The 25,465-nt window shown below is 37.1% G+C and overlaps 1 protein-coding gene across 2 annotated transcripts; it reads right to left on the reverse strand.

The window, feature by feature from the left end:
- Positions 1-7,253: 7,253 nt before the first annotated feature.
- On the reverse strand, positions 7,254-25,422 carry LOC129722634 (uncharacterized). Of its 2 annotated transcripts, XM_055676236.1 has the most exons (5): positions 25,129-25,422; positions 24,929-25,066; positions 8,434-8,817; positions 8,309-8,373; positions 7,254-8,251 (listed from the first exon to the last, which is right to left on the reverse strand). In XM_055676236.1, the coding sequence occupies exons 1-5, from the start codon at positions 25,236-25,238 to the stop codon at positions 7,323-7,325; spliced, it is 1,626 nt and encodes a 541-aa protein (XP_055532211.1). In that variant the 5' UTR covers positions 25,239-25,422; the 3' UTR covers positions 7,254-7,322. The 2 variants fall into 2 exon arrangements, with proteins under 2 accessions (XP_055532211.1, XP_055532210.1); XM_055676235.1 differs by having other exon boundaries at positions 7,254-8,373; positions 25,129-25,411.
- Positions 25,423-25,465: the final 43 nt, after the last annotated feature.

The following is a 25,465-nucleotide window of genomic DNA, read 5'->3' on the forward strand; positions in this document are numbered from 1 at the left end:
ACTGCAGCAGCTGCTAGGTAAGGACTCCTTCAGTCGCTGTCTCGAACTAATGGCTGAAATAGGCTTTTATATAGGCCAAATGGTACATTCCGAATATATAGGTCTATAATTCTGTCGACCGTGTTTGGAAAAGTAATCATACGTCGAAATTATGCGTTTTGACAAGGCTTAACAATTTTCAATAGTCCGTACGAATTTTCTGCAATAAGGAGGATTTTTGAAAGGTTTTCGAATCGATCGAAATTGGACATAATTTAAACTTTTTCCGGTTTAAGATTTTCATTTTACATCCTCTAGCCGAGGATCTAGCCGAATTTCCTGAGAAACGTAGTTGTACGTCAAAAAATTCAACATATTTTTTAACTGAAATTAAAAGCTTATTTTCAATTTCTTTTAGTTAAAATTTTTTTTGCGCAGTGTACATTTTTTAAGAGGCAATATTAAGTTCCTACAGTTCATTCTCAGCCTATGCCAAAATACGCTTTACGCTCTTAGAGAAAATAACTCATGAGTCTAAAAAATCTCTCCAGCTGTGAAAAATGCTCAGGTTGCTAAGCCAAATACGTGTGCATAGTTCCATTCAAATCAAAAATGGTCGATATTCGACCATACGTCGTTTGGCGGGATTTCTCTGTCAAAGCAACACCAGTGGTCTTTCGTTCCATCCAGTGGTACGAAGCCAACGAGGTAGCTTTCGTACCCAAGAAACCAGGAAAACAACTCCCCACCCCCAACGCACCGCTGCAGCTGCAGCCAGATGTTGTACAAAACCTAATGAGTGCAGTAAAGCGTAAGGTGTGAGGGTACGGTTGTGGTATTGAAGTTAAATGAAAGAAATATGCCAAAAGCTTACTAATTGGTTACATTTCATTGTCTGAAAGTTTGAAAAGGATCGGCCAACTAGGTCATTTTCTACAGCGTTTTACCAAAAACATCATATCAAAAAGACTGGGAACTCTGCCTGAGATTGAGCGACAGTTATGGCAGCGCAGTCTTTTGAGTAAAAGTGGAACTGACACATGCTAGTGTGTGTGCTGGCGATGCGAATGCAAGCCGAATGCACAGGCTGGACCACCACATACACACACTCTGTCTTCGCAGCGATGTAATTACTAGCATTTTTATAGCAAACTTCCACCTTTAATAGATGGAGTGCGCTGTTTGATTTGACGCTTGCCATTTATATGGGATCGATCAGAGATGCCAGTCTTCTTGATATGATGTTTTTGGTTTTACCGTGCTGCAATTTTTAAAAACGCGTCATTTAACACCCCAGATACCCAGTAATCGTATTTGTGTGATCTACGATGACATTGATAATTCCTCTTATAACAGTTGTAAGAGGATTGCACACTAAATTTTATTCAATTTACTTTTTCATGACAGTCAAAGTCGCCTATTATTATACATGGAATCGTTGAATAATAAAGAATAATACCATTATTATGTCAAATTTGATCACAATATTTTCCGTTCAGCAACTCCAGTTTTTTAAAACTAGTTTTTAAAAGATTTAAGGAATTGGATATTTAACATGAAGTTTTGACTAAAGGAAAATCATCAAAGTAAAAAGAGTGGCACACACAGTCGGCTTTTGCAAAAACACGAACAACGCCTTAAAAGATCTTAAAAAATTTGTTGATTGCAGTTGATTGATTCGCTTAACAGTTGAAAAGAGGTCAATGCAGATTGCATGTTATTATTTCTTCGTATATAAGGCAATATTGAGTTAAGACTAAACAGTATTGAAGCCAACAATGGCCGGCTTTGAGCCACCACTTCGAACTTTCAGAAACACAAGACTCGGTAACAGTTAATGCGTCACTTGTGAAAACGCTATTTTAAGTTTGCTGTAGGGAAGCAAACACAAAATAGTGTTTTCACAGGGAGCGCATTATCTATTTCCGAATCTTGTACTTCTGAAAATTGGAAGTGTTGGCTTGAAATTGGCCGTTTGTGGCTTCAATACCGTTTCACCTCAAATATTTACATCAGAAAATAGATTTGGGTCAACATTGGAGACAATAAGTGACATTATAAACGACTTATAGATTCATCCGAGTGAAGTTTTGAACTGTACTAGATGGAATTTGTTGATACATGCAATACTTTTCCTTATTACTTTAAAAGCAATAGCGCAAAATTACCTTTTAGGTAACAAATCCATTACTTGAAAAGCAATAATATTCTTCCCCAGTTAAGTAACAAAACATACTGTCATATATTTAGCACGTGTTATGAGAGTACGACTATCTAATAATGGTTGTTTCAACCACATGCAACGTTTTTTCTGTCGAAAAATGCTCCCTTTCCACCTCAAGTCAAAAAAAATCACACACCGTCGCATAAGTTGCACATGTTACAAGTTTTTTTCAATCTCCAATTCATCCGGTGGGCGTGTTTTAGTTCGCTCGTTGTATGCATACGGAGTAGCGAAAAAATATGACAAGAGCTGCCAAGCAACATTTTCCCCGTCATAGAGTATGCAAACGTTGATGATTTCAAAGACTTGAAATGCGCCTTAAAATGACATCACGATCTGTAAACTGCGTTAGAGAAAAATAAAAACATTCGCTTTCTTGCAAGCTATTTACAGCACATAATCATTGGTTCATGGAAACTCATTTGGACCTGTTTGAATATACAAAACTCGTGCCCATCCAGAACAATATTCGCAACTTCGGCAACTCTGGTCAGACAGTATTACATATTTACATTTCAAGTAAACACTGGGAGACGAAACGAAAGTGTTTCTAATTGGACATTTGAGGTTGACGGTTGAGATTTTGATTATGTGTGGATGAAGGGAGACAAAAATGAACCAAATCGTTGCATCAATACAAATGCAGCGAGTGAAGTCTTGCCAACACATGCATTGCGGTGCTTGACTGTATGCCAAGTATGATGACAGTTCTACAAGGTATGCTACATTTTTGTCTATCCACGCATACAAACAAATCTCGTTATGAAAAATTTCTCGTCTTGTATGGAATTCAGAACATTTTTGGAAATTTCTCGTTTTATGTTGTTTTATATCTGATTTTATTGGTTGGAGAGTGAATCTCCAGTTGAAACACACTAGAAATTGATATTAATTTAGATTTAGTGTAAAAATTGCGACAATATGTCGAAATAAAATATATAAAAATGCTATATTTCTAATAGTTGGAGCATAATCTTAGTCATTGTCATAGCTCATGACTTTTGTTACTGTATGAAACATAAGCGACTCTATTTAGAAGCGCTATTAGAGTACAAGAAAAAAACGAAAAGTGCAAAAAGGTTACCGGCAAATTGATGAAAAACAGCATATTTTACCTAAACCGCAGCATGTTTATGTATTCCCCACAAATGAGACATGTTTAAACATCATTTCTATAACTTTTCAGGAAAGTATGTTCTATAAGTTTAATTTAAAATGCAAAATCATTTCAAATTTCATACAAAATTGGAAAAAGTTCATAACGATCACTAATACTAATGCATCGACGTGAATAGCATACCTTGTAGAACTGTCATCATACTTGGGGCTGTATGTTCTCCTGCAGAAACACATACAAGCGTGTGGCCGTCATAATTTTTATTACTTTTTGTGTAGAATGCGCAGTCATAAGACACAAAAAGTAACAAAAAATTGCCCAAAAGTAATAAAATATTCCCCGTTTGCGTTGGGTGTACGCATCATCGTAAATTGGTACTGAGGAGAGAGGATAGACGCTAGGAGCAGAGATCGGGACGTTGGGGGATCGAGGCTGATCAAAGCTTTGTAAAATATATTGAAGGAAAATGCCGCATCCATTATAACAACTAGTACACACCTAGCAAGGACTGTGCTAAGTGAATAGTACACGTACTTTTCATTGAAAAAAAAAAAACTAAATTGTAGTTATTCATCTCAACAACAAGGTGCACCTACATTCATCTTATTTCTCTCCTTTTCCAATTTACCGTCAAATTTCTACAAATTTTCGAAAGTAAATCTATTTGCTTCTCGATTTTGTCAAGTGGTTGAAAGTTTTTCGTTAGAAATATGGTAAAATAAGAGGATAAATTGATCAAAAAGAGTGATGAGATGAATATAGGTACTGAGATGAATATAGGAGCAATTACCCTATATAATGCAAAATTTGTTCGCAGTACATGTTACAAACTACTGCGTTTTAGTTCGTATAGCATTGTAGAAGAATCATATTACAGGTGAAACGAAATTGTATTTATGTCAAAGTAGAAGGGGAGCTGCGTGGCTGCAAGGTAACAGAGTCCGCTTTGTTAAGCGGATGGTCGTGGGTTCGAATCTTAGTAGAATCAGGCCATTCGATGTCAAAAAGAACTTAAGCATGGGTTTATTCTCAGGCACCACCCCACCACTTACTTTTTCTTACGCTAAATTCATAAATACTTTTGCTTGATTTCCTCTTAACAAAAAAAAGGAAATATGGTAAAATAAGACGATAAATTGATCAAAAAGAGTGATGAGATGAATATAGGTACTGAGATGAATATAGGAGCAATTACCCTATATAATGCAAAATTTGTTCGCAGTACATGTTACACACTACTGCGTTTTAGTTCGTATAGCATTGTAGAAGAATCATATTACAGGTGAAACGAAATTGTATTTATGTCAAAGTAGAAGGGGAGCTGCGTGGCTTCAAGGTAACAGAGTCCGCTTTGTTAAGCGGATGGTCGTGGGTTCGAATCTTAGTAGAATCAGGCCATTCGATGTCAAAAAGAACTTAAGCATGGGTTTATTCTCAGGCACCACCCCACCACTTACTTTTCCTTTACGCTAAATTCATTAATACTTTTGCTTGATTTCCTCTTAACAAAAAAAAGTCCCTTTTATCGATAATCTGGCTAGAGGGACGCACGACGAAACTTCTCTAGGGAATTATAATTGGCGACATTTGGCAGGAGGAAGGAGGCTCGCTATAGTATAACGTGTAAACGAAAGAGTAAATTACACACATAACACACAAACACGGATAAACATTACGCACATTACACACAAGCACGGATCTACACACATCATAAAACTTTCAAACACCATAGCCCCGGGCCCCACAGTTTGGAAGCCCCCACAAAAGATCACTTCTCAGCTCACGACTCATAACTAAATACAAAAAAAATCCAGATGATTTCGCGAAACTTAGGAAAAACTGAAATTTTATTCAAACTAATATAATCCTTCCCTAACCTTCCTGAACTGAAAAGGAGGCCCCCACAATCCTAAATACGGCTCTGGTTGCAACTAAAGTATTAAAATCATAACCGATGATAAAAATCCCCTGCGAAACGGATGCAAACTGCTTAAAATAAGTTCGGGAGAATAGAAATAGTCTCCCTTAATTGGAAACTTTTGCTGATTATTACTAAAGTTAACCAAATGACTTTTATAATTTGAAACAATCCACAATCTGAAGAAGTAAATGAATTAATATACTTATGTTTGTATTTAAGCTCAATGTAAACCGGAATTCAATCGCGCGGATGTGAATTATTAAAAACACGCATTAGAAATATCGCTGATATGTTGCTATAAATCAGGTTCGACGACGCACAGTGGACCACTTAGAACATCAAACCTGATCATAATTATTTAAAAAAAATTTTTGCACTGAAAAACTGAAATGTGACTGAAAAATCACTTGTTTATCTTCGGAACATTATATTTAAGCTCACGGTATCAAAGCGTCACTATCATGCACAAAAAACTGTTGAATTGCGTTCGATTCAAACCTCTCGTTAAAACCGTAAACATAACTCTTGTATGTTGATAAGCTGTCAAGTGATCAAGCATACATCACACTTCAAAATGAAACACTACAATACAAAGTTGATTTACTTTGAATTTCTCACTTTTGCTCAGGTTTTAAAAGTATTCACTCCTATGTGCGACGATTAGTAAAACGGACATGCTCGAAAAGAATTTCAATTAGGTAGTTGCTTTACACAATAGAGGTGGGCAATCCGCTCACGAACTGATCTAAAGAGCTGGTTCATCAAAGTGAGTGAGTGATCTATCGCTCTTTTTTAAAGAACGGTAACTTACCCCTTAATTCAAGCAAAAAGCTGAAGCTGATTCTGTTGATCAGACACCGCAAGCGAGAGCCATATGAATGTTTTACACCCCAAGCGCAAAGCGGCGTGCAACACTGCAACAGAACTCTCAGAAAATAGCTGCCGCCGGCTGCCTGCTCTCCTATGCATAACCATCCACCAGCCGCGGGAATAAAAAATAAAATCTACTTGCCACAGTTCACACACAGCGCACGGGCTGGCTAACGCCGGGACGCACACGAAAAGAGGAACGAAAAGAGCGAAAGAACTGGTACACTGATCTTTTGAATCTATGCAGACAATCCGCTCGCGTGCTGATCAGAGAATCAGTTTTTTAAAAGATCGAAATCTTCTGATCGCGAGCGGATTCCCTGCGAGCTGAACAAAAGAGCCATCGGAAGAACCAGTTCATCTGAGAGCGAAAGATTTCGATCTTTCAAAGAACTGAGTCTTTTGTTCAGCCTGCGAGCGGATTGCCAGAAGATCAGTGAATCAGTTCTTTCGTTCTTTTCGTTCCACATCCATTCGTGTGCGTACTCGGCATTAGCCAACTTGTGTACCTACCTGTGTATGGACTGTTGCAAGTTGTTTTTTTGCATGCTCTTGCGGCTGGCTGGTGGCTGGGTGATGAGAAATGCAGGTTATGCATATCAGGGCAGACGTTTGGTGGCAGCTTGTTTCTTGGAGTTCTATTGTAGTTTTGCGCGCGACCTTGCGCTTGGCAAATCGGGTGTAAAGCTTTCAATGGCTCTTGCTTACGGTGTCTGATAATTAACTACACTGATAAAAACCAAAAATTATGTAGGAACGAAAAGAGCGAGTGAGCTGTTAAAAAGAACTAGTTCATCTTAGTGAGCGGAACCGCTCTGATCCGCTCACTATAGTTAACCATTTTTCCCACCTCTATTACACAATAACATTCCAACCCTTCGTGCACTATTCTCACGACCGGTCACAAGCACTCGTTGTTTCACGCTACGTTGATTGAGAGATGCATCACCGGATGTGCATTTGTTAGCACCTGACAAATTGAACATGTAAATTTCATCGCAACATGTATTCGAGTACCGCAATGTGCATATCATTATTCGCCTAGTATAGTATTGATATATAAGCCAGACACCATGGATTTTTCATAAAATTAAATTATCAATATCGATTCTATTTATGAAAAATTTATTAACACTAGTAGCATTTGAACATATATCACTCGACCAAAATGACACTTTGGCGATTATAAAACACCTAAATGTGTAACTAAGTCACTTGCGAACGCTTCTCCGCCGTCGATCGCGGGAACGTTTTGTTTTTCTCTTTGGTTGAGTCTCCCTTCGGAGGGCCTCACTAGGAGACGGAGCTCGTCCTCCATACGGCAACAGATCTATGTTCTGTATGTGAGCCCTTACCGAAGCTCCCGGGGCAAGCCCCACGTACCAATCGCCAACATTCTTGATAATCGTTGAATCTTTCGCGAATTCACGCCAGTCCTTTTTTCTGTCCTCCTCCAACTTCTTTCGATCGTAAGTAACTTCAGGATAGTTGGTAAAATCATTTGCGTTGAATGTTCCCGGAGCAGATTCCTCAAAGTTGGGATAACTGGATCCGGATGGGCCAGATGGTCCGCTAGAAATGCTTATATCGAATGGTCCTGACAGTGGTGATTCTTCAGTGGGTTCATAATCATACTTTGGAGGAATGAGTCCAATAATACTGTCTTCCTGACCTTTCCCACTGTAATCGGAATCGTCGTCGGGAAAGCGCGGTTTACTTTCACTTGGGTCCGGTCGGTCTGTGCTTGACGAAACTCTGTTGGGTGGTGTGGTTGGTCTTTTTCTATCGAAGTCATCTTCAAATGACGGACCTTTGGGCCGACCACTATCGTAGCCATCATGATCCTGCAGTGTGCCATCGTAACCACTTCCTGTGGGTCTTGAACTATCATATCCCGTTCCCGATGGGTGTGCGTCATCATATCCGGCTGCTGTTGGTCTGGATCCACTTGGTTTCGGTCGGTCAGCTGAAGTAGGGAACGATCCTGGACCGGAAGGAGCAGTATTGTAGGCTGGATTATTGTTATCTGTAACATCGCTTTGTTCTACATGGCTGATTCCGAAATTGGTTGCGGGTTGTGCCAATAGATGACTGCCTGCTCCGGTGGTGCTTTGAACAACTTTATACCCAATGCCAGCGCCTGCGATATATTGTACAGTTCGTTGAATTCCTTTGTCATCCAAAAAAGAGTACGAACCCCGAGTAACTCCATCTGGTCCTGTTGTCTCCGATCGCCGCTGGTCCGGCCCAACCGACAGTAGTCTGAAAGACACGTGATCATTAACGTTTTTAAAAATGTTTCATATATTCAACATAATTTACTTATATTGGCCAGAACCACTGGGACCATTTTCGAAGGCCACCTTGCCGCGAACTTGTTTGTGGGTCTTATACAGGGGACTTTCGTATGCCAACGTATTCGGTGCATCTGGAACTGGGTTTGCTACTTCAAATCCTGTTCCAGAGCCAGCTGAATAGCGAACGGAATGCTTCTCGCCAGCATCGTCAACGTAGGTGTACAACCCATTGACCCGGCCATTACTGTCGGCTCCCTCCCGGCGCTGATAGCTCTGGGTTTTAAATTGGAAGTCATAGCTGGGGTCGTCGTATGGGTCAGCCAACGGATCCTCCGGGTTGCCTATTGGCCCGCGGGGTACCTGTGAAAGGCTCTGCTTGCGGTGAATTTTCGGTCCCCGAGCACGGAAACTGAAACAAACAATAAAATTAAAAGATTTACTACATTGTTCCACAAAAATGTTCCAGTTTTAATTTATTTTCAACTGTCGTTTTCGATTTGGCTGAAACTTTGCATATACGTTTCCATGGGCAAAAAATGTCGTTTTGTGCTATTGGTTTAATTTTTTGGAACACGACTCATTTTTGAGAAGCTATTTACAAAATGCTATTTCGGGAAGGTATTGATAATTACAAATATTTTCAGAGCCAAAACGGTTTGTTTGGTAAGTGTGACGTCTTCGGCAATGTTGTGAATAATAATTTTGTCTTTCCGTAAAAGGTATATACTTTAAAAAACCTAAATTAATCCACCTAGCGGTCAGACTCAGCCTTTCTCATTCAATCTTATTATTTGTAAAAATAGATTCACATGAATGCTTGAATCCAAAAAGGTATATTCACTCTTTGGGTTCTAAAATATTGATGTTGTAATTAAAGTATAAAATATGAAATTTGACGTAATGTTAGTGCTTCATAAATAGCGAAATATAAGAAATGACTCTTAATTTTGAACAATTCAATCACGAGCGATATCGGGAACGTTCAAATAGTACGATACCACATTTAAATCATGTTGAGGCCATATATATTGATCTAAGCAGCTATAGTGTTGAATAGTCTTTGAATTTCTTTCCTTTACGAAACTTTTGAACAGTGTATCAAATTTTTATGAAGTTTGTTATTTGTAAGTTTGAGAGATGACTCGTTTGTATGACACTAGTTATGTTCAAATAAGTCGTGTAATACTTGAGATAATAGACTTTCGTTCTTTTACAAATTAAAACATAACGGTTGCTTAAGTTTGATTACAATGAAAAGGGAACGTATGGGGGAGCCAAATTTTGAAACCACGTGTTCAATCATAATTCATCAGTATATCCCTCACTAGCCCGTTCATCTGATATCAATATTGTTCAGATCGATTGTGTAGTTTCTAAGATAATGAAGTTTCGTGATTTTCACATTTCAATACATTACAGACGAAGTTACAGTCCGATTACAGTGAAATTCAATAGAGTGTTATGAGGCAGCTAGACCTTTCATTTGACACTAATTTTGTAGAAATCGGTTCAACCATCTCTGAGAAAAGTGAGTGAGTTTATGTAGTCTTCGGAATATGTTTCATTTCATAGCTTGATTTCACATTTTTAAACATAACAGGAAAAGTAATAATCCGTTCGCAAAAAAAATCATTAGGGTCTTTTGGGGCAACAAGACTTTCCATATGACACTGATGAGATTAAACAGTCTCCAGAACACGTTTCTTTCCATAACTTCTGAACCATATGTTCAATCTTCATAAAATTCAAAAGTTGAGGATTTTTAGGTAGCCCGTTCATTTGAAACCAATTTTGTTCAAATCGGTTGTGTAGTTTCTGAGATATTGATTTTTCTTGGTTTTTACATTTTGATACATAACCTCTAAACTAGAAATCAGATTACAATAAAATTCAATAGGGTCATAAAAGGCAACTAGACCTTTCATTTGCAATTGATTTCATTGAAATCGATTCAGCCATCTCTGAGAAAATCGAGTGAGATTGGGAGAGCGTTACACACACACACATGCAGAAAATGCTCAGCTCGTCGAGCTGAGTCGAGTGGTATACGCAAGCTTAGGAAAATGACTGGAGAGCGACTGACGACTTTTCCCTCTCTTCACTCTAACAGCCTCATGCATGCGCTATTCATGAGAGCTCACATACAGCTACAGCTTAAACAAGGCAAAGAAACGGTGTTGTGTTGCGTACGACAGCTCATTCTTGCGCATGTATTTTGTTCGTTCGGACATGACAGCCTAGTTTGCTCATTTTGAGGATGTCCTGTTCCTGTTGACAGCCTGCTGATCGGCTGCGGCTGTCGTCGACTTGCATTTTTTCGTTTCTCCTTTTTCACAGGCCGGTGGCATATTGAATACAAAGCAAACCGTTTCCATTGTTGATATTATTTCCCACGTAAGCAAAAACGTGCTTCGCACCATCTCTCTTTCATTCTTTCATCGGTCTTACTGTCGTGATCATAATCACCTGACATCCCGCTCGGATTCGTGTTGAAGGATGTCGGAAGATTATAGGCTGTCATTTACGACAGCTTGGAAATACCAACACACATATGAAGATGAAAAATAACAGTCCGTATGGAGTTGCATGTGTACTGTCGTCAGTTGCTGTCGAACTGTTCACCGAACGTGTGGGGAGCAGTGAGAGCTGTGCAATACAATGAGAGCCGGATCAGTTGAAAATTTGCTGTCATTGTCTTGCAGTCATTTTCATAACACTGGGTATACGACATTCGGCCCTTTTGAGCACTTTTATACCTTTAGTTTTTGCAGTGATTGCTATACCTTTCTAGGAGAAAGGCAAAAAGTGAAATGATAGAAATGACTTTTAATTTCAACTTCAATCCCGAGCAAGGCCGCAAACATTGAAATAGTACAATATTAAATTTAAATGATGTTGAGGCCACATATTTTGATCGTAGCTATAGTTTTAAACAGTCTGCGGGTTTCGTTTCTTTCTATTACTTTCAAACCACATGTTTAAACATTATGAAATTCATTGTTTAAGGGTTTGAAAGCCCATTTGTTTGAATTCAACTATGTTCATAGCTTCTGAGATATAAGAGCGTTTTTCACATTCCGACGCAGCGCCAAAACTAAAAGTTTGATTACAATGAAATTCAATAGCAACCTAAGCGGCAAATAGACCCTTAATTTGACACCAAGATAGAAAGAATCGGTCAGACCATCTCCGAGAAAAGTGAATGCGAAAGAAAGGTGCACATACACACGTACACACCCACACACAAACACAAACACCTATACATGCATATATGCAGAAAATGCTCGATTCGTCGAACTGAGTAGAGTAGTATATACATTCGGCCATTTCAATCATTTTTCTACCTTTTAATTAGCCAGTGATCGTTAGGAGAAAGTCAATATATTTACTTTCATTATGTGATTTCACATTTTTATTAACAACGGACAAAGTTACAATCCGATTGCAGTGAAATTCAATAGCAACCTATGGGGCAACTAGACCTTTCATTTGACACTAATTTTGTGAAAATCGGTTCAGCCATCACTGAGAAAAATGAGTGAGTTCAAACAACCTCAGGATAATTTTTCTTTACATAACTTTTAAACCATATGTTCAATCATAACGAAATTCAAAAGTTAAGGGTTCTGGGGACAGCCCAATCATTTGAAACCAATTTTATTGAAATCGGTTGTGCGGTTTCTGAGATATTAATGTTTCGTGATTTTTACATTTTGATACATAACCTCTAAACTAAAAATCCGATTACAATGAAATTCAATAGCAACCTATGGCGCAACTAGACCTTTCATTTGCATTTAATTTTATGAGAATCGGTCCAGTCATCTCTGAGAAAAGTGAGTGAGAAAAAAAAGTTGCACATACATACACACACACACATACACACATACATACATACATACAGAAAATGCTCAGTTCGTCGAAAGTAGTCGAGTGGTATATGACATTCGGCCATTGGGACCACTTTTATACCTTCGGTTTTTCCAGTGATTGCTATACCTTTCTAGGAGAAAGGCAAAAATAAAAAAACTAAATTATTCAGGTTTAAAAAAGCTCATTTTTTTAAAAATATGTTTTTTATAAAAACTGGTAGCAATAGAGACAGTCCAATCATCGAGAAACCAGGTAAAATATCTCGGAAAAAAAAATTTCAACAGTGTATATTTTTTTTGGAAGGACAAAATTATTCTCTACCACTATGCCAATCAAATAAACCGCTTTGACTGTAAAAACATTTTTAATTCCCCATAAAGTGCTCTATTGGAGATTAAAAACTTTTTTACAATCAAACCGGTTTGTTTGATTGGCAAAGTTGTAGACAACAAGTTTGTCCTTCCAAAAAAAATATGCCGTTCAAAAAAAAATAAACAATTTTTTTTTCAAGCAATCATTCTTTTTTTCTTGGTTTCTTCATAACCGGACAGTTCTTAATGTTTAGGTAATAAGTACCAGACATTCGGAAAAGGTTTTAAAATAGGGAAAACACATCTCTGCTTTGTTTTTTGTAGACTTCTTGATAAAGACAAAATATATTGTCGAAACGTTGAAGGAAAAGAGGCAGTACTTCGTTTAGTTCAGCTTAAAGACTGATGAGCCGAAAATCCAAGCAATAATAGATGTTTAGGTAATCTTTTGTAGTTTTTATAAAAAAAAAATAATAAAAAAATGCGCTTTTTCAGATAATTGATTTTGAATTTTTCTTTAATTTTTTTTTTTCAAAAAAGAAAATATGTTCCTTTAGAGTATATATTTTTGTAAGGCAAAATTATTAGGTACCTCTAATCTCGTCGAAGACGTCATACCAATCAAACAAACCGTTTTGACTCTAAAAATTTTTGTAATCATAAATACCTTCTCAAAATAGCATATTTAAATAGCTTCCCAAAAATAAGTCGTGTTCCAAAAAATTAACGTTTGCGGTAAAAAAATGGACAAAAATTGCCGATTTTTCATGGGTTTACCTTTAATTGCACTGGCGAAACTACTCATGCATCATCAATCATAGTAACCCATGAGTCAACACGAAAAATTTGACAGCTCTATCAGTCAAACTCTAACTACGATGGCGAAAAAAGTGAAGCTATTCATTTCAGAAGTGTGCGCGTTCAAAGAACGGTACCCCGCCGCGTCAAAAACGGACATCGTGCGGCATTTTGTGGACGCCGGGTATGTCCGTTCCAGCGTCTACAACATCTTGACACTATTGGACAACGATCAGAGCAACGAAAGAAAGCCCGCTTCCGGACGGCAAACGACTCTGAGCGACAAGAAGCTTTAAAGGATGCTGAAGAGGAAGATCGAGGGAAAAAAGGCTGAATCGCTGCGTGCATTTAGCTGGGAGGTTGGTGCATGCGGTAAAACAGTGAAAGAGTATCTGGAGAACATGGACATACATGTCAGGAAGCGGCAGTCCCGTCCACTGGTCTCGGAGCCGCAGGCAATGACGCAGCGACAGCGGTTGAATTTTCCCGGCGAATCGCGACGTGGCAGGGTTGATGAACGACGAGACCTATCTCGCCCTGTATGGCAACGATTAGCAGAGCACTTCGTATTTTACCTCCCCCACAAAGGAAGTGAGCACCGAGGTGAAGTTTATTTCTCAGACCAAGTTCCCCAAGAAGGTGCGGCTGTGTCTGACAATCAGCGAGAAAGGGATGTCAAAGTTGCTCTGCTTTCGCTCCGGGCATGGCCAGCCCGGGGAAATTTATAGTACGAAGTGCCTGCCAGAAGTTGCGTCGTTCATCAAGAAATACCATAAGGGCGAAGACACGGTGATCTGGCCAGATTTGGCGTCGGCCCACTTCTCAAAAAGATCGTTGGAGGAGATGGAGCGGCTGAATATCGATGTGGTACCGAAATCGGCGAATCGGCGTAGAATTTTTTTGCAAATAGGATAATATAATTACCATTAATGAGAAATTTATCCAACTCAGTTATCTGTCTTAGATTTTTTTCCATCACCATCTGAAAAAAGTCCATTTTTTACCGCAAACGTTAAACCAATAACAGAAAATGGCATATTTTGCCCATAAAAACAACTAGTCAAAGTTTCAGCCAAATCAAAAATGGTCGATAAAATTGGTTGCCCATTTTTTGTGGAATTTCTCAGGAGCGAATTGTTTCAATTTGCTATGTTCTTTTCTAAAAACTAAATTGTGTGTTTAGTTGATAATACAAAATTTATCACTTGTCCAATATCTTTTACTAACTTTCGTTAGACTAAGAAGTCATTTGATTTCATACTGAAACCCTTTATCAATTAGCCAATTTGCAGGTTACTGCAGTGGATTTTTACATAATCTCTTGCTACAAATCTGTTTTATATTAATTTTAGTTTTTATATTAATATTCGTAATGCTAAACAAAACGAAATAAGTTTGTTAAATTATTCTTTCGTTTCAGCACCCAACAACTCTTTAAATATATTGATCAATGAATCACCAGAATGCCTGAAGAATCTTCCAGATGGCGCTAGCATAGACATGCTCTGTCAATTCGGCAAGTGTCATTTAATTTTTTTAACAGTATGCTTTACTTCAAAGGGGTAGATTATATTGTTGGCAATGGAAACGATGAAAACAAATATCAATATATTGTTACAGCACAGCAAATATAAGCCTTATCTATCTAATGTCCGTTTAGTTAACTTGTGTCTGGGAGTGACATTTGAAGTATTCTAAACTTTATTTTTTTTATGAATTCGTAAGTATCTAATTATTTAGTTAGAAATGCAGAACGCATTAAACAAATTAAATTACATTGTAGTATACACTTATCAGTGCAATTATGCTAATATTATTTCATTCCGAGAAAATATTTAATTCAGCAATCGTCTGAAATAATATTAATTATGTGTATTTGGTTGCCTTTGGAACTCCGAACTTGACCTTGTTTTTTTTATACACAGATATCATGGCCGTGAATGTAAGAAAATGTTTTTACAGTTGTGAATCTTGTACACTTAACGTCATTCTGAGTAACAAACATCCAAAAACAAACATGCAACTTTTCAATCAATAACTCAGAAGTTATGGTTACGTTCACATTCAAGGAGCTTAATCTCCATGGGTTGAATAATTCAAAGGATGGAAATAACTTTTTATCCAATTTTATGTTTGTTGCTGGAGAACCACAAATAACTCAAAAAAAAACGTATTTTCATAAAAAAAAATCCATCTAGCGGTCAGACCCAGCCTTTCTCATTCAAACTTTTATTTGTAAAAATAGATTTACATGAACGCTTCAATCCAATAAATGTATATTCACTCTTTAAATATATTGATGTTGTAATCTATACATATAAAAATGCAATCCGGTCTGTCTGTCTGTCTGATCCATATAGGCTCGAAAATTACCGAACCGATCCTATGATAGTTTGAGACCCCTCCCTTTTCTAGAAGGGAGGGGTCCCATACAAATGAAACATAAATTTCTGCACAACTCAAGAACAAACCAAGCAAATGAAACCGAATTTGGCATGTAGATGTTTTAAGGAATAAAAAATATGTCCATAATGTTTTGACACCCCTTCTTCTTTCGGAAGGGAAGGATGCCATACAAATGAAACACAAATTTCTGCGCATCTCGAGAGCTAACCAACTAAATGGAACCAAATTTGGCAGGTGAATGTTTTAGTGGTAACAAATATGTTCCATAATCGACCTCAGGCAACATTTTGGATTGTAAGATGGCAACTTCCAGTTTCTGGAAATCAGCCTGAAATGGACGATTACCATTAAATATGAGTATCTCCGGAACCAGAAAGATGCACAGAAGCTAAAAATTGATCACAGACACAATCTTGAATTTTAAAATGGTGACTTCCGGTGTCTGGCAAATCGCCGGAAATGACCAAATACCATTCAATATGAATGTTTTCGGAACCAGAATAACTCCCACATGATAGAAATTGATTTCACAGGCAATTTTAAAGTTCAAAATGACGACTTTCGGTTTCTGAAAAACAGCCCAAAGTGACCAAATACCACCCAATATGAGTATCTCCGGAGCCAGAATGTTGCAAGAACACCACTATGAATTGTAGGATGGCAACTTCTGGTTTCTGGGAAACAGCCAAAACTGGTCGATTTTCGTTTGACATGAGTATCTCCGGATCTAAAATGATACACAGCAGCTGAAATCGACCACACACCCCATTTTGGATTCTAGGTTGGTGACTTCCGGTTCCTGGGAAACAGCCGAAAATGATCGAATAACACCCAATATGGGTGTTTCTTCAACCAGAATGACGCTCAGAGGCTAGAAGTTATCTTAAATACCATTTTGAAATCCAAGATGGCGACTTCCGGTTTGTGAAAAACAGCCTAAAATAACCAAATACCATCCAATATGGGTATTTCCGGAATTGTTATGACGTACTGAAGCCACAAATCGACCTCAGACAACATTTTTAATTGTAAGATGGCGACTTCCGGTGTCTGGAAAACGGCCGAAAATGACCAAATACCACCCAATATGAGCGTTTCTTTGACCAGATTGACGCACGGAGGCCAGAAATTGTTCCCAAATGCCATTTCAAAATTGAAGGTGGCGACTTCCGGTTTGTGAAAAATAGCCTAAAATAACCAAATACCATCCAATATGATTATCTCTGGAACTAGAATGATGCAATGAGCTAACAATTGACCTCAGGCACCATTTTGAATTGCTAAATGGCAACTTTCATGAAACAGTCGAAAATGACCGAATTATACTCAATATGAATATTTCCGTAATCGAGATGATGCATAGAAACCAAACATTGACCCTGGAAACAATTTTGAATTTAAAGACGACCACTTTTAGTTTCTGGAAAACAACTAAAATAACTAAATACCTCCCAATATGGGTATTTCTGGTGTCAGATTGATGCCAGAAAATCTGCTGAAAATGACCGAATACCACCCAATATGAATATATTCAGATTTAAGGCGATTTACAGAAGGCAAAAGTCGAGGATATTGTCATTTCGATAAACTCAATCATTTCAAACGATTTGTTATTTGACTCTGATCATATCCTATGGCCGATTCGTCGTGCATTTGCAGACTTTTAACACATCGCAAGAAATCAATAAATTTGGAACATTCAAATAGTACGATACCACATTTAAATTATGTTGAGGCCACATATATCGATCAAAGCAGGTATAGTTTTAAAAAGTCTTTGAATTTCTTTTCTTTCCATGACTTTTGAGCCACATATCAAATTGTTATGAAGTTTGTTATTTGTAAGTTCGAGAGATGACTCGTTCGTATGACACTTGTTATGTTCAAATAAGTCATGTAGTCTTTGAGATAATAGACTTTAGTTGTTTTATTAACAATTTAATACATAACGGTTGCTTAAGTTCGATTTTAATCAAATAAAATGGGAACGTATAGGGCAGCCAAACTTTGAAACCACGTGTTCAATCATAATTCATCAGTTAACCCTTAGCCTGCTCATCTGATAATAATATTGATAATATTGATCAAATCGGTTGTGTAGTTTCTGAGATAATGAAGTTTCGTGATTTTCACATTTCGACACATTACAGACAAAGTAACAGTCCGATTATAGTTAAATTCAATGTTAAATTCAATAGGGTGTTATGAGGCAGCTAGACCTCTCATTTGACACTAATTTAGTGAAAATCGGTTCAGCCATCTCTGAGAAAAGTGAGTGAGTCCAAGTAGTCTTCGGAATATGTTCCTTTTCATAGCTGGATTTCACATTTTTAAACATAACAGTCAAAGTAATAGTCCGATTGCAAAACAAATCAATGGGGTCTTATGGGGCAACTAGACCTTCCATTTGACACTAATTTTATGAAAATCGGTTCAGCCATCTCTGAGAAACATGAGTGAGATTAAACAGTCTTCAGAATACGTTTCTTTTCATAACTTTTGAACCACAAGTTCAATCTTCATAAAATTCAAAAGTTAAGGGTTCTTAAGGTAGCCCGTTCATTTGAAATTTATTTTGATCAAATCGGTTGTGTAGTTTTTGAGATAATGATGTTTCATGATTTTTACATTTTGATACATAACCAATAAACTAAAAATTCGATTACAATAAAATTCCATAGGGTCTTATGGGACAACAAGACCTTTCATTTGCAATTGATTTCATGAGAATCGGTCCAGCCATCTCTGAGAAAAGTGAGTGAAAATAAAAATCTGCACATACACACACACACGTACACACACACTACACACATACAGAAAATGCTCAGCTCGTCGAGCTGAGTCGAGTGATATATGCCATTCGGCCCTTTGGAGCACTTTTATACTATCGGTTTTGCAAGTGATTGCTATACCTTTCTAGGAGAAAGGCAAAAACCTAAAATAATCCACCTAGCGGTCAGACTCAGCCTTTCTCATTCAAACTTATTATTTATAAAAATAAATTTACATGAATGCTTAAATCCAATAAAGGTATACATTTGACACTAATTTTGTGGAAAACGGTTCAACCATCTCTGAGAAAAGTGAGTGAGTCCAAGTAGTCTTCGGAATATGTTCCTTTTCATAGCTAAATTTCACATTTTTAAACATAACAGGCAAAGTAATAATCCGTTTGCAAAAAAAAAATCGATAGGGTCTTATGGGACAACAAAACTTTCCATATGACACTGATTTTATGAAAATCGGTCCAGCCATCTCCGAGAAACATGAGTGAGATTAAACAGTCTCCAGAACACGTTCCTTTCTGTAACTTCTGAACCATATATTCAATCTTCATAAAATTCAAAAGTAAATGGTTTTTTAGGTAGCCCGTTCATTTGAAACCAATTTTGTTCAAAACGGTTGTGTAGTTTCTGAGATATTGATGTTTCGTGATTTTTTCATTTTGATACATAACCTCTAAACTAAAAATCGGATCACAATAAAATTCAATAGGGTCTTATAGGGCAACTAGACCTTTCATTTGCAATTAATTTCATTGAAATCGGTTCAGCCATCTCTGAGAAAATCGAGTGAGATTGGAAGAGCGTTACACACACACATATACAGAAAATGCTCAGCTCGTCGAACTGAGTCGAGTGATATACGACATTCGGCCCTTTTGAGCACTTTCATACCTTTAGTTTTTGCAGTGATTGCTATACCTTTCTAGGAGAAAGGCAAAAAGTGAAATGATAGTAATGGCTTTAAATTTCAACTTCAATCCCGAGCAAGGCCGCAAACACTGAAATTGTACAATATCAAATTTAAATGATGTTTAGGCCACATATTTTGATCGTAGCTGTAGTTTTAAACAGTCTGCGGGTTACGTTTCTTTCTATGACTTTCAAACCACATGTTTAAACATTATGAAATTCATTGTTTAAGGGTTTAAAAGCTCATTAATTTGAATTCAACTATGTTCATAGCTTCTGAGATATAGGAGCGATTTTCACATTCCGACGCAGCGCCAAAACTAAAAGTTTGATTACAATGAAATTCAATAGCAACCTAAGCGGTAAATAGACCCTTCATTTGACACCAAGATAGAAAGAATCGTTCAGACCATCTCTGAGAGAAGTGAGTGCGAAAAAAAAGGTGCACATACACACGTACACACCCACACTCACACACACATACACCTATACATGCATACATTTAGAGAATGCTCGATTCGTCGAACTGAGTCCAGTAGTATATGACATTCGGCCATTTGGATCACTTTTCTACCTTTTAATTAGCCAGTGATCTAGTACTTTCGTTATGTGATTTCACATTTTTATAAACAACGGACAAAGTTACAATTCAATTACAATGAAATTCAATAGCAACCTACGGGTCAACTAGACCTTTCATTTGACACTAATTTTGTGAAAATCGGTTCAGCCATCTCTGAGAAAAATGAGTTAGTTTAAACCACCTCAGGATAACTTTTCTTTACATAACTTTTGAACCATATGCTCAATCATTACGAAATTTAAAAGTTAAGGGTTTTGAAGACAGCTTGATTATTTATAACCAGTTTTATTGAAATCGGTTGTGTGGTTTCTGAGATATTGATGTTTCGTGATTTTTACATTTTGATACATAACCTCTAAACTAAAAATCCGATTACCATTAAAATAAAAAGCAACCTATGGCGCAGCTAGACCTTTCATTTGCAATTAATTTTATGAAAATCGGTCCAGCCATCTCTGAGAAAAGTGAGTGAGAAAAAAAAGTTGCACATACACACACACACATACACACATACATACATACATACAGAAAACGCTCAGTTCGTCGAAAAGGGTCGAGTGGTATATGACATTCGGCCATTGGGACCACTTTTATACCTTTGGTTTTCCAGTGATTGCTACACCTTTCTTGGAGAAAGGCAAAAACTTATTTCTATTAGACTTAATATTGAAAGTTATTCACCAAGAACTTTGTGATTTGAAATTACTATGAAAATCATATTGTAGCATCGGAATTTTTATTATTCTCAAAAAGGTTGAAATTGAAAAAACTCTTTGTGACTCACTTTGAAGTAAAAACTTGTCTTACATTTCTTCATCCAGATTTTTGCCTTTCTCCTAGAAAGGTATAGCAATCACTCGCAAAACCGGAAGTATAAAAGTGCTCCAAAGGGCCGAATGGCATATATCACTCGACTCAGCTCGACGAGCTGAGCATTTTCTGTATGTGTGTGTGTGTATGTGTGTGTGTGTGTATGTGCAGATTTCTATTCTCACTCACTTTTCTCAGAGATGGCTGGACCGATTCTCATGAAATTAATTGCAAATGAAAGGTCTCATTGTCTCATAAGACCCTATTAAATTTCATTGTAATCGGATTGGAGGTTATGTATCCAAATGTGAAAATCATGAAACATCGATATCTCAAAAACTACACATCCGATTTGAACAAAATTGGTTTCAAATGAACGGGCTACCTGAAATTTCATAGGGGTTAACCTTGTGGTTCAAAAGTTATGACAAGAAACGTGTTTTGAAGACTACTTAATCTCACTCGTGTTTCTCAGAGATGGCTGAACCGATTTTCATAAAATCAGTGTCAAATGGAAGGTCTAGTTGCCCCATAAGACCCTATTGATTTGTTTTGCAATCAGACTATTACTTTGCCTGTTATGTTTAAAAATGTGAAATCCAGCTATGAAAAGGAACATATTCCGAAGACTACTTGAACTCACTCACTTTTCTCAGAGATGGCTGACCCGATTTCCACAAAATTAGTGTCAACTAATAAGTCTAGATGCCTTGTAACACCCTATTGAATTTTACTGTGATCGGACTGTAACTTCGTCTGTGAAGTACCAAATTGTGAAAATCACGAAACTTCATTATCTCAGAAACTACACAACCGATTTGATCAATATTATTATCAGATGAGCGGGCTAGTTAAGGGTTAACTGATGAATTATGATTGAACACGTGGTTTCAAAGTTTGGCTGCCCTATACGTTCCCATTTCATTTGATTATAATTGAATTCAAGCCACCGTTATGTATTAAATTGTTGATAAAACAACGAAAGTCTATTATTTCAAAGATCACATGACTTATTTGAACATAACTAGTGTCATACGAACGAGTCATCTCTCAAACTTACGAATAACAAACTTCATAACAATTTGATATGTGGCTCAAAAGTTATGGAAAGAAAAGAAATTTAAAGGCTATTTAAAACTATACCTGCTTTGATTGATATATGTAGTCTCAACATAATTTAAATGTGGTTTTGTACTATTTGAACGTTCCAAATTCATTGATTCCTTGCGATGTGTTTAAAGTCTGCGAATACACGACGAATCGGTCATAGGATATGATCAAAGTCAAATAACAAATCGTTTGAAATGATTGGTTTTATCGAAATGACAATATCCTCGACTTTTGGCTTCTGTACATCGCCCTAATTCTGAATATATTCATATTGGGTGGTATTCAGTCATTTTCAGCAAATTTTCTGGCATCAATCTTACACCGGAAATACTCATATTGGGAGGTATTTAGTTATTTTGGTTGTTTTCCAGAAACTAAAAGTGGTCGTCTTTAAATTCAAAATTGTTTCCAGGGTCAATGTTTGGTTTCTATGCATCATCTCGATTACGGAAATATCAATGTTGAGTATTATTTGGTCATTTTCGGCTAGTTCCTATATGTTGCCATTTAGCATTTCAAAATGGTGCCTGAGGTCCATTGTTAACTCATTGCATCATTCTGGTTCCAGAGATACTCATATTGGATGGTATTTGGTTATTTTAGGCTGTTTTTCACAAACCGGAAGTCGCGATCTTGGATTTCAAAATGGTATTTGAGATAATTTCTGGCCTCTGAGCGTCGTTCTGGTTGAAGAAACACCCATATTGGGTGTAACTCGATCATTTTCCGCTGTTTCCCAGGAACCGGAAGTCGCCAACCTAGAATCCAAAATGGGGTCTGTGGTCGAATTCAGCTGCTGTGTATCATTCTAGATCCGGAGATACTCATGTTAGACGGAAATCGGCCATTTTCGGCTGTTATCCAGAAACCACAAGTTGCCATCCTACAATTCATAATGGTGTTTGAAGTCGATTTGTGGCTCCAGTGCATCATTACGATTCCGAAAATACCCATATTGGGTGGTATTTGGTCGTTTGCCGCTGTTTTTCCGAAACCAGAAGTCGCCATCTTAGAAATTAAAATGGTATCTGTGGTTGAATTTAGCTCCTGTGTATCTTTCTTTATCCGTATATTATTGGGTGGAAATTGTCCATTTTTGGCTGTTTTCCAGCAACCGGAAGTTGCCATCTTCCAATCCAAAATGTTGCCTGAGGTCGATTATGGAACATATTTGTTACCACTAAAAACATTCACCCGCCAAATAAGGTTCCCTTTAGTTGATTAGTTCGCGGGATGTGCAAAAATTTGTGCAGAAACATGTACTTACAGATGAGGGAGGGACGTCGAACCATTATGGACATATTTATTACCCTTTAAAACATCCACATGCCAAATTCGGTTTCATTTGCTTGGTTTGTTCCTGAATTGTGCAGAAATGTATGTTTCATTTGTATTGGACCCCTTCTTTCCAGAAGAGGGAGGGGCCTCAAACTATCATAGGAACCTTTATCGGGACCAAAAACCCCTACATACAAATTTTCACGTCGATCGGTTCGGTAGTTTTCGAGCCTATATGGATCAAACAGACAGACAGACCGGACTTCATTTTTATATGTATAGATTACAACATCAATATTTTTGAACCTAAAGAGTGAATATACATTTATTGGATTTAAGCGTTCATCTAAATCTATTTTTACAAATAAAAGTTTGAATGAGAAAGGCTGGGTCTGACCGCTAGGTGGATTAATTTAGGTTTTTTTTCAAAAGTTTTGGAATAACGTCCAGTTTTAACTGAAAATTAATTCGGGGGGAATATCTAATCCTGTTTGATGTGACGTATAATTTATTTTTAATTTTAAAATTTTTCTAATTAAGTTCACAATAACTTAAAAAGATGCATTTACTAAGCTGATTATTATAAGTTTTTCGATTTGAGATGACTACTTGAATTCTTTTAAAACATCATTGGAATACAAATAATTTGTCTAAATTAAATATTTTTTCAAAATTTAACCTTCCATAAAAAAATGTCTTACCCCATCCAGGACTTTAATCAAAACTTTTGCTTTAGCTTTATGTTTTTTTAACAAAAGTAAAGATAATTAAACTTCCTTTTAGTAGATTAAAATTAGTGTGTACATATTAAAAACTTTTTTGTGTTAAGAATTTTTTTTTCATTGTGTATATTTTTTGTGGAGCACTATTAGTTCTTTAAAACTCGTTTTCAGACAGTTTTTCTGTAAAACCAATGGTTTCTGGGCAACAACGCTTTGAACAAATTTTGTGCCAAACTGCATACGCCCTTGCAGGAATTTAGTCTTGAGTCTGAAAATTTCCTCCTATTGTGAAAAACAAATAGTTTGTTTAGCGAAACACGTGTGCAACGTTTCATTGATAAAGAATTCTGTAGTAAAAATTCCTATTTATCTTCAATGAACATCATAATTATGTTTATTCACTATATTCTTGATTACCCCTGAAAGAAGTCCTTAAACACGTTTCAACATACGTAGTAATAGTTGAGATGACTCTAATAAATATTTTCCAATCTGCAGTTACTGTCGACTGTCGCTAAATTTTTGTTTAGTCAGGTCCACCAAAGATCATTTGTAATCATCTCAAATTCGTAATATTTCAAAAACTGCTGGATTATAGTCCATATACATGACATTAAAGCAAAACGATCCACTATAGTCATTTCCTTTGGCACCACAAAACAACGCAATTCGACAATTCATCTTTACTGATTTGCACACTAATTAATTTCCCACATAAAAATTGCGTTGGGAAAAAGCGACATATTGTAAACAATCGCGCGACGATGACATTACAAATGCTCAGCACCAATTGAAGCTCACTCTTTTAAATACACGGCGACCTCGGTAGAGGTTGCTTGACTTTAAGTTCAATGTCACAACTTTTTGCAGCAAACCTTTCACTTTGGAGTTTACAATATCCAGAACAGCAATTTTGTCAAGGGTAAACACTTACCCCCGTGGACCAGCGGTATATATAGTTTCCTCAACACGACCAGTATCCGGTTGTCGACTTCCGTACCGTCCTCTCACTACGGTTTTTGGATTACCGCTTGCCGTATGGTAATGCCCACCAACATCAGAGTTTTTCAAACTGCAACAAATAGTATGTATTCAACACATCACAACTAAATAGCCACAGTGTGCAGTATTTACCCAAAATTAAATGATCCATCACCATTTATATGATTAAAATCCGATTGATCTGATCGTACTAAAGTTACACAAGCCAGCGCCACACAGATAGCCAACAATAACCTAATCATTCTTCAAAGTTTTCGTCCTGTACTACTGGACACTGAAGATAGAACATTTATTCTCTATATCCTTGCGATCCCCAACACACAGCTCACACCACTCGGAAATCCGTTCGTGTCTAGGAGACGCCCGCACTTTTCCACCGGACAAATTGCAATTCTCAACTGATTGGAACCGGCGCGAAGCAACTTCTTTATATACATTTTCCCATTGATGCTAATTTCCTGGCTCGCAT

This window comes from Wyeomyia smithii, chromosome 2 (assembly GCF_029784165.1).
Source record: "Wyeomyia smithii strain HCP4-BCI-WySm-NY-G18 chromosome 2, ASM2978416v1, whole genome shotgun sequence".
Classification (NCBI taxonomy): Eukaryota; Metazoa; Arthropoda; class Insecta; order Diptera; family Culicidae; genus Wyeomyia; species Wyeomyia smithii.

Bases quoted from the DNA above. Each gene is read 5' to 3' on its own strand.
- LOC129722634 (XM_055676235.1), bottom strand. From the start codon at position 25,238: ATGATTAGGTTATTGTTGGCTATCTGTGTGGCGCTGGCTTGTGTAACT. The intron at 25,067-25,128 runs GTAAATACTGCA...TATTTGTTGCAG, and splicing joins GATGGATCATTTAATTTTGG to TTTGAAAAACTCTGATGTTG. The intron at 8,818-24,928 runs GTAAGTGTTTAC...TGTTTGTTTCAG, and splicing joins TATACCGCTGGTCCACGGGG to TTTCCGTGCTCGGGGACCGA.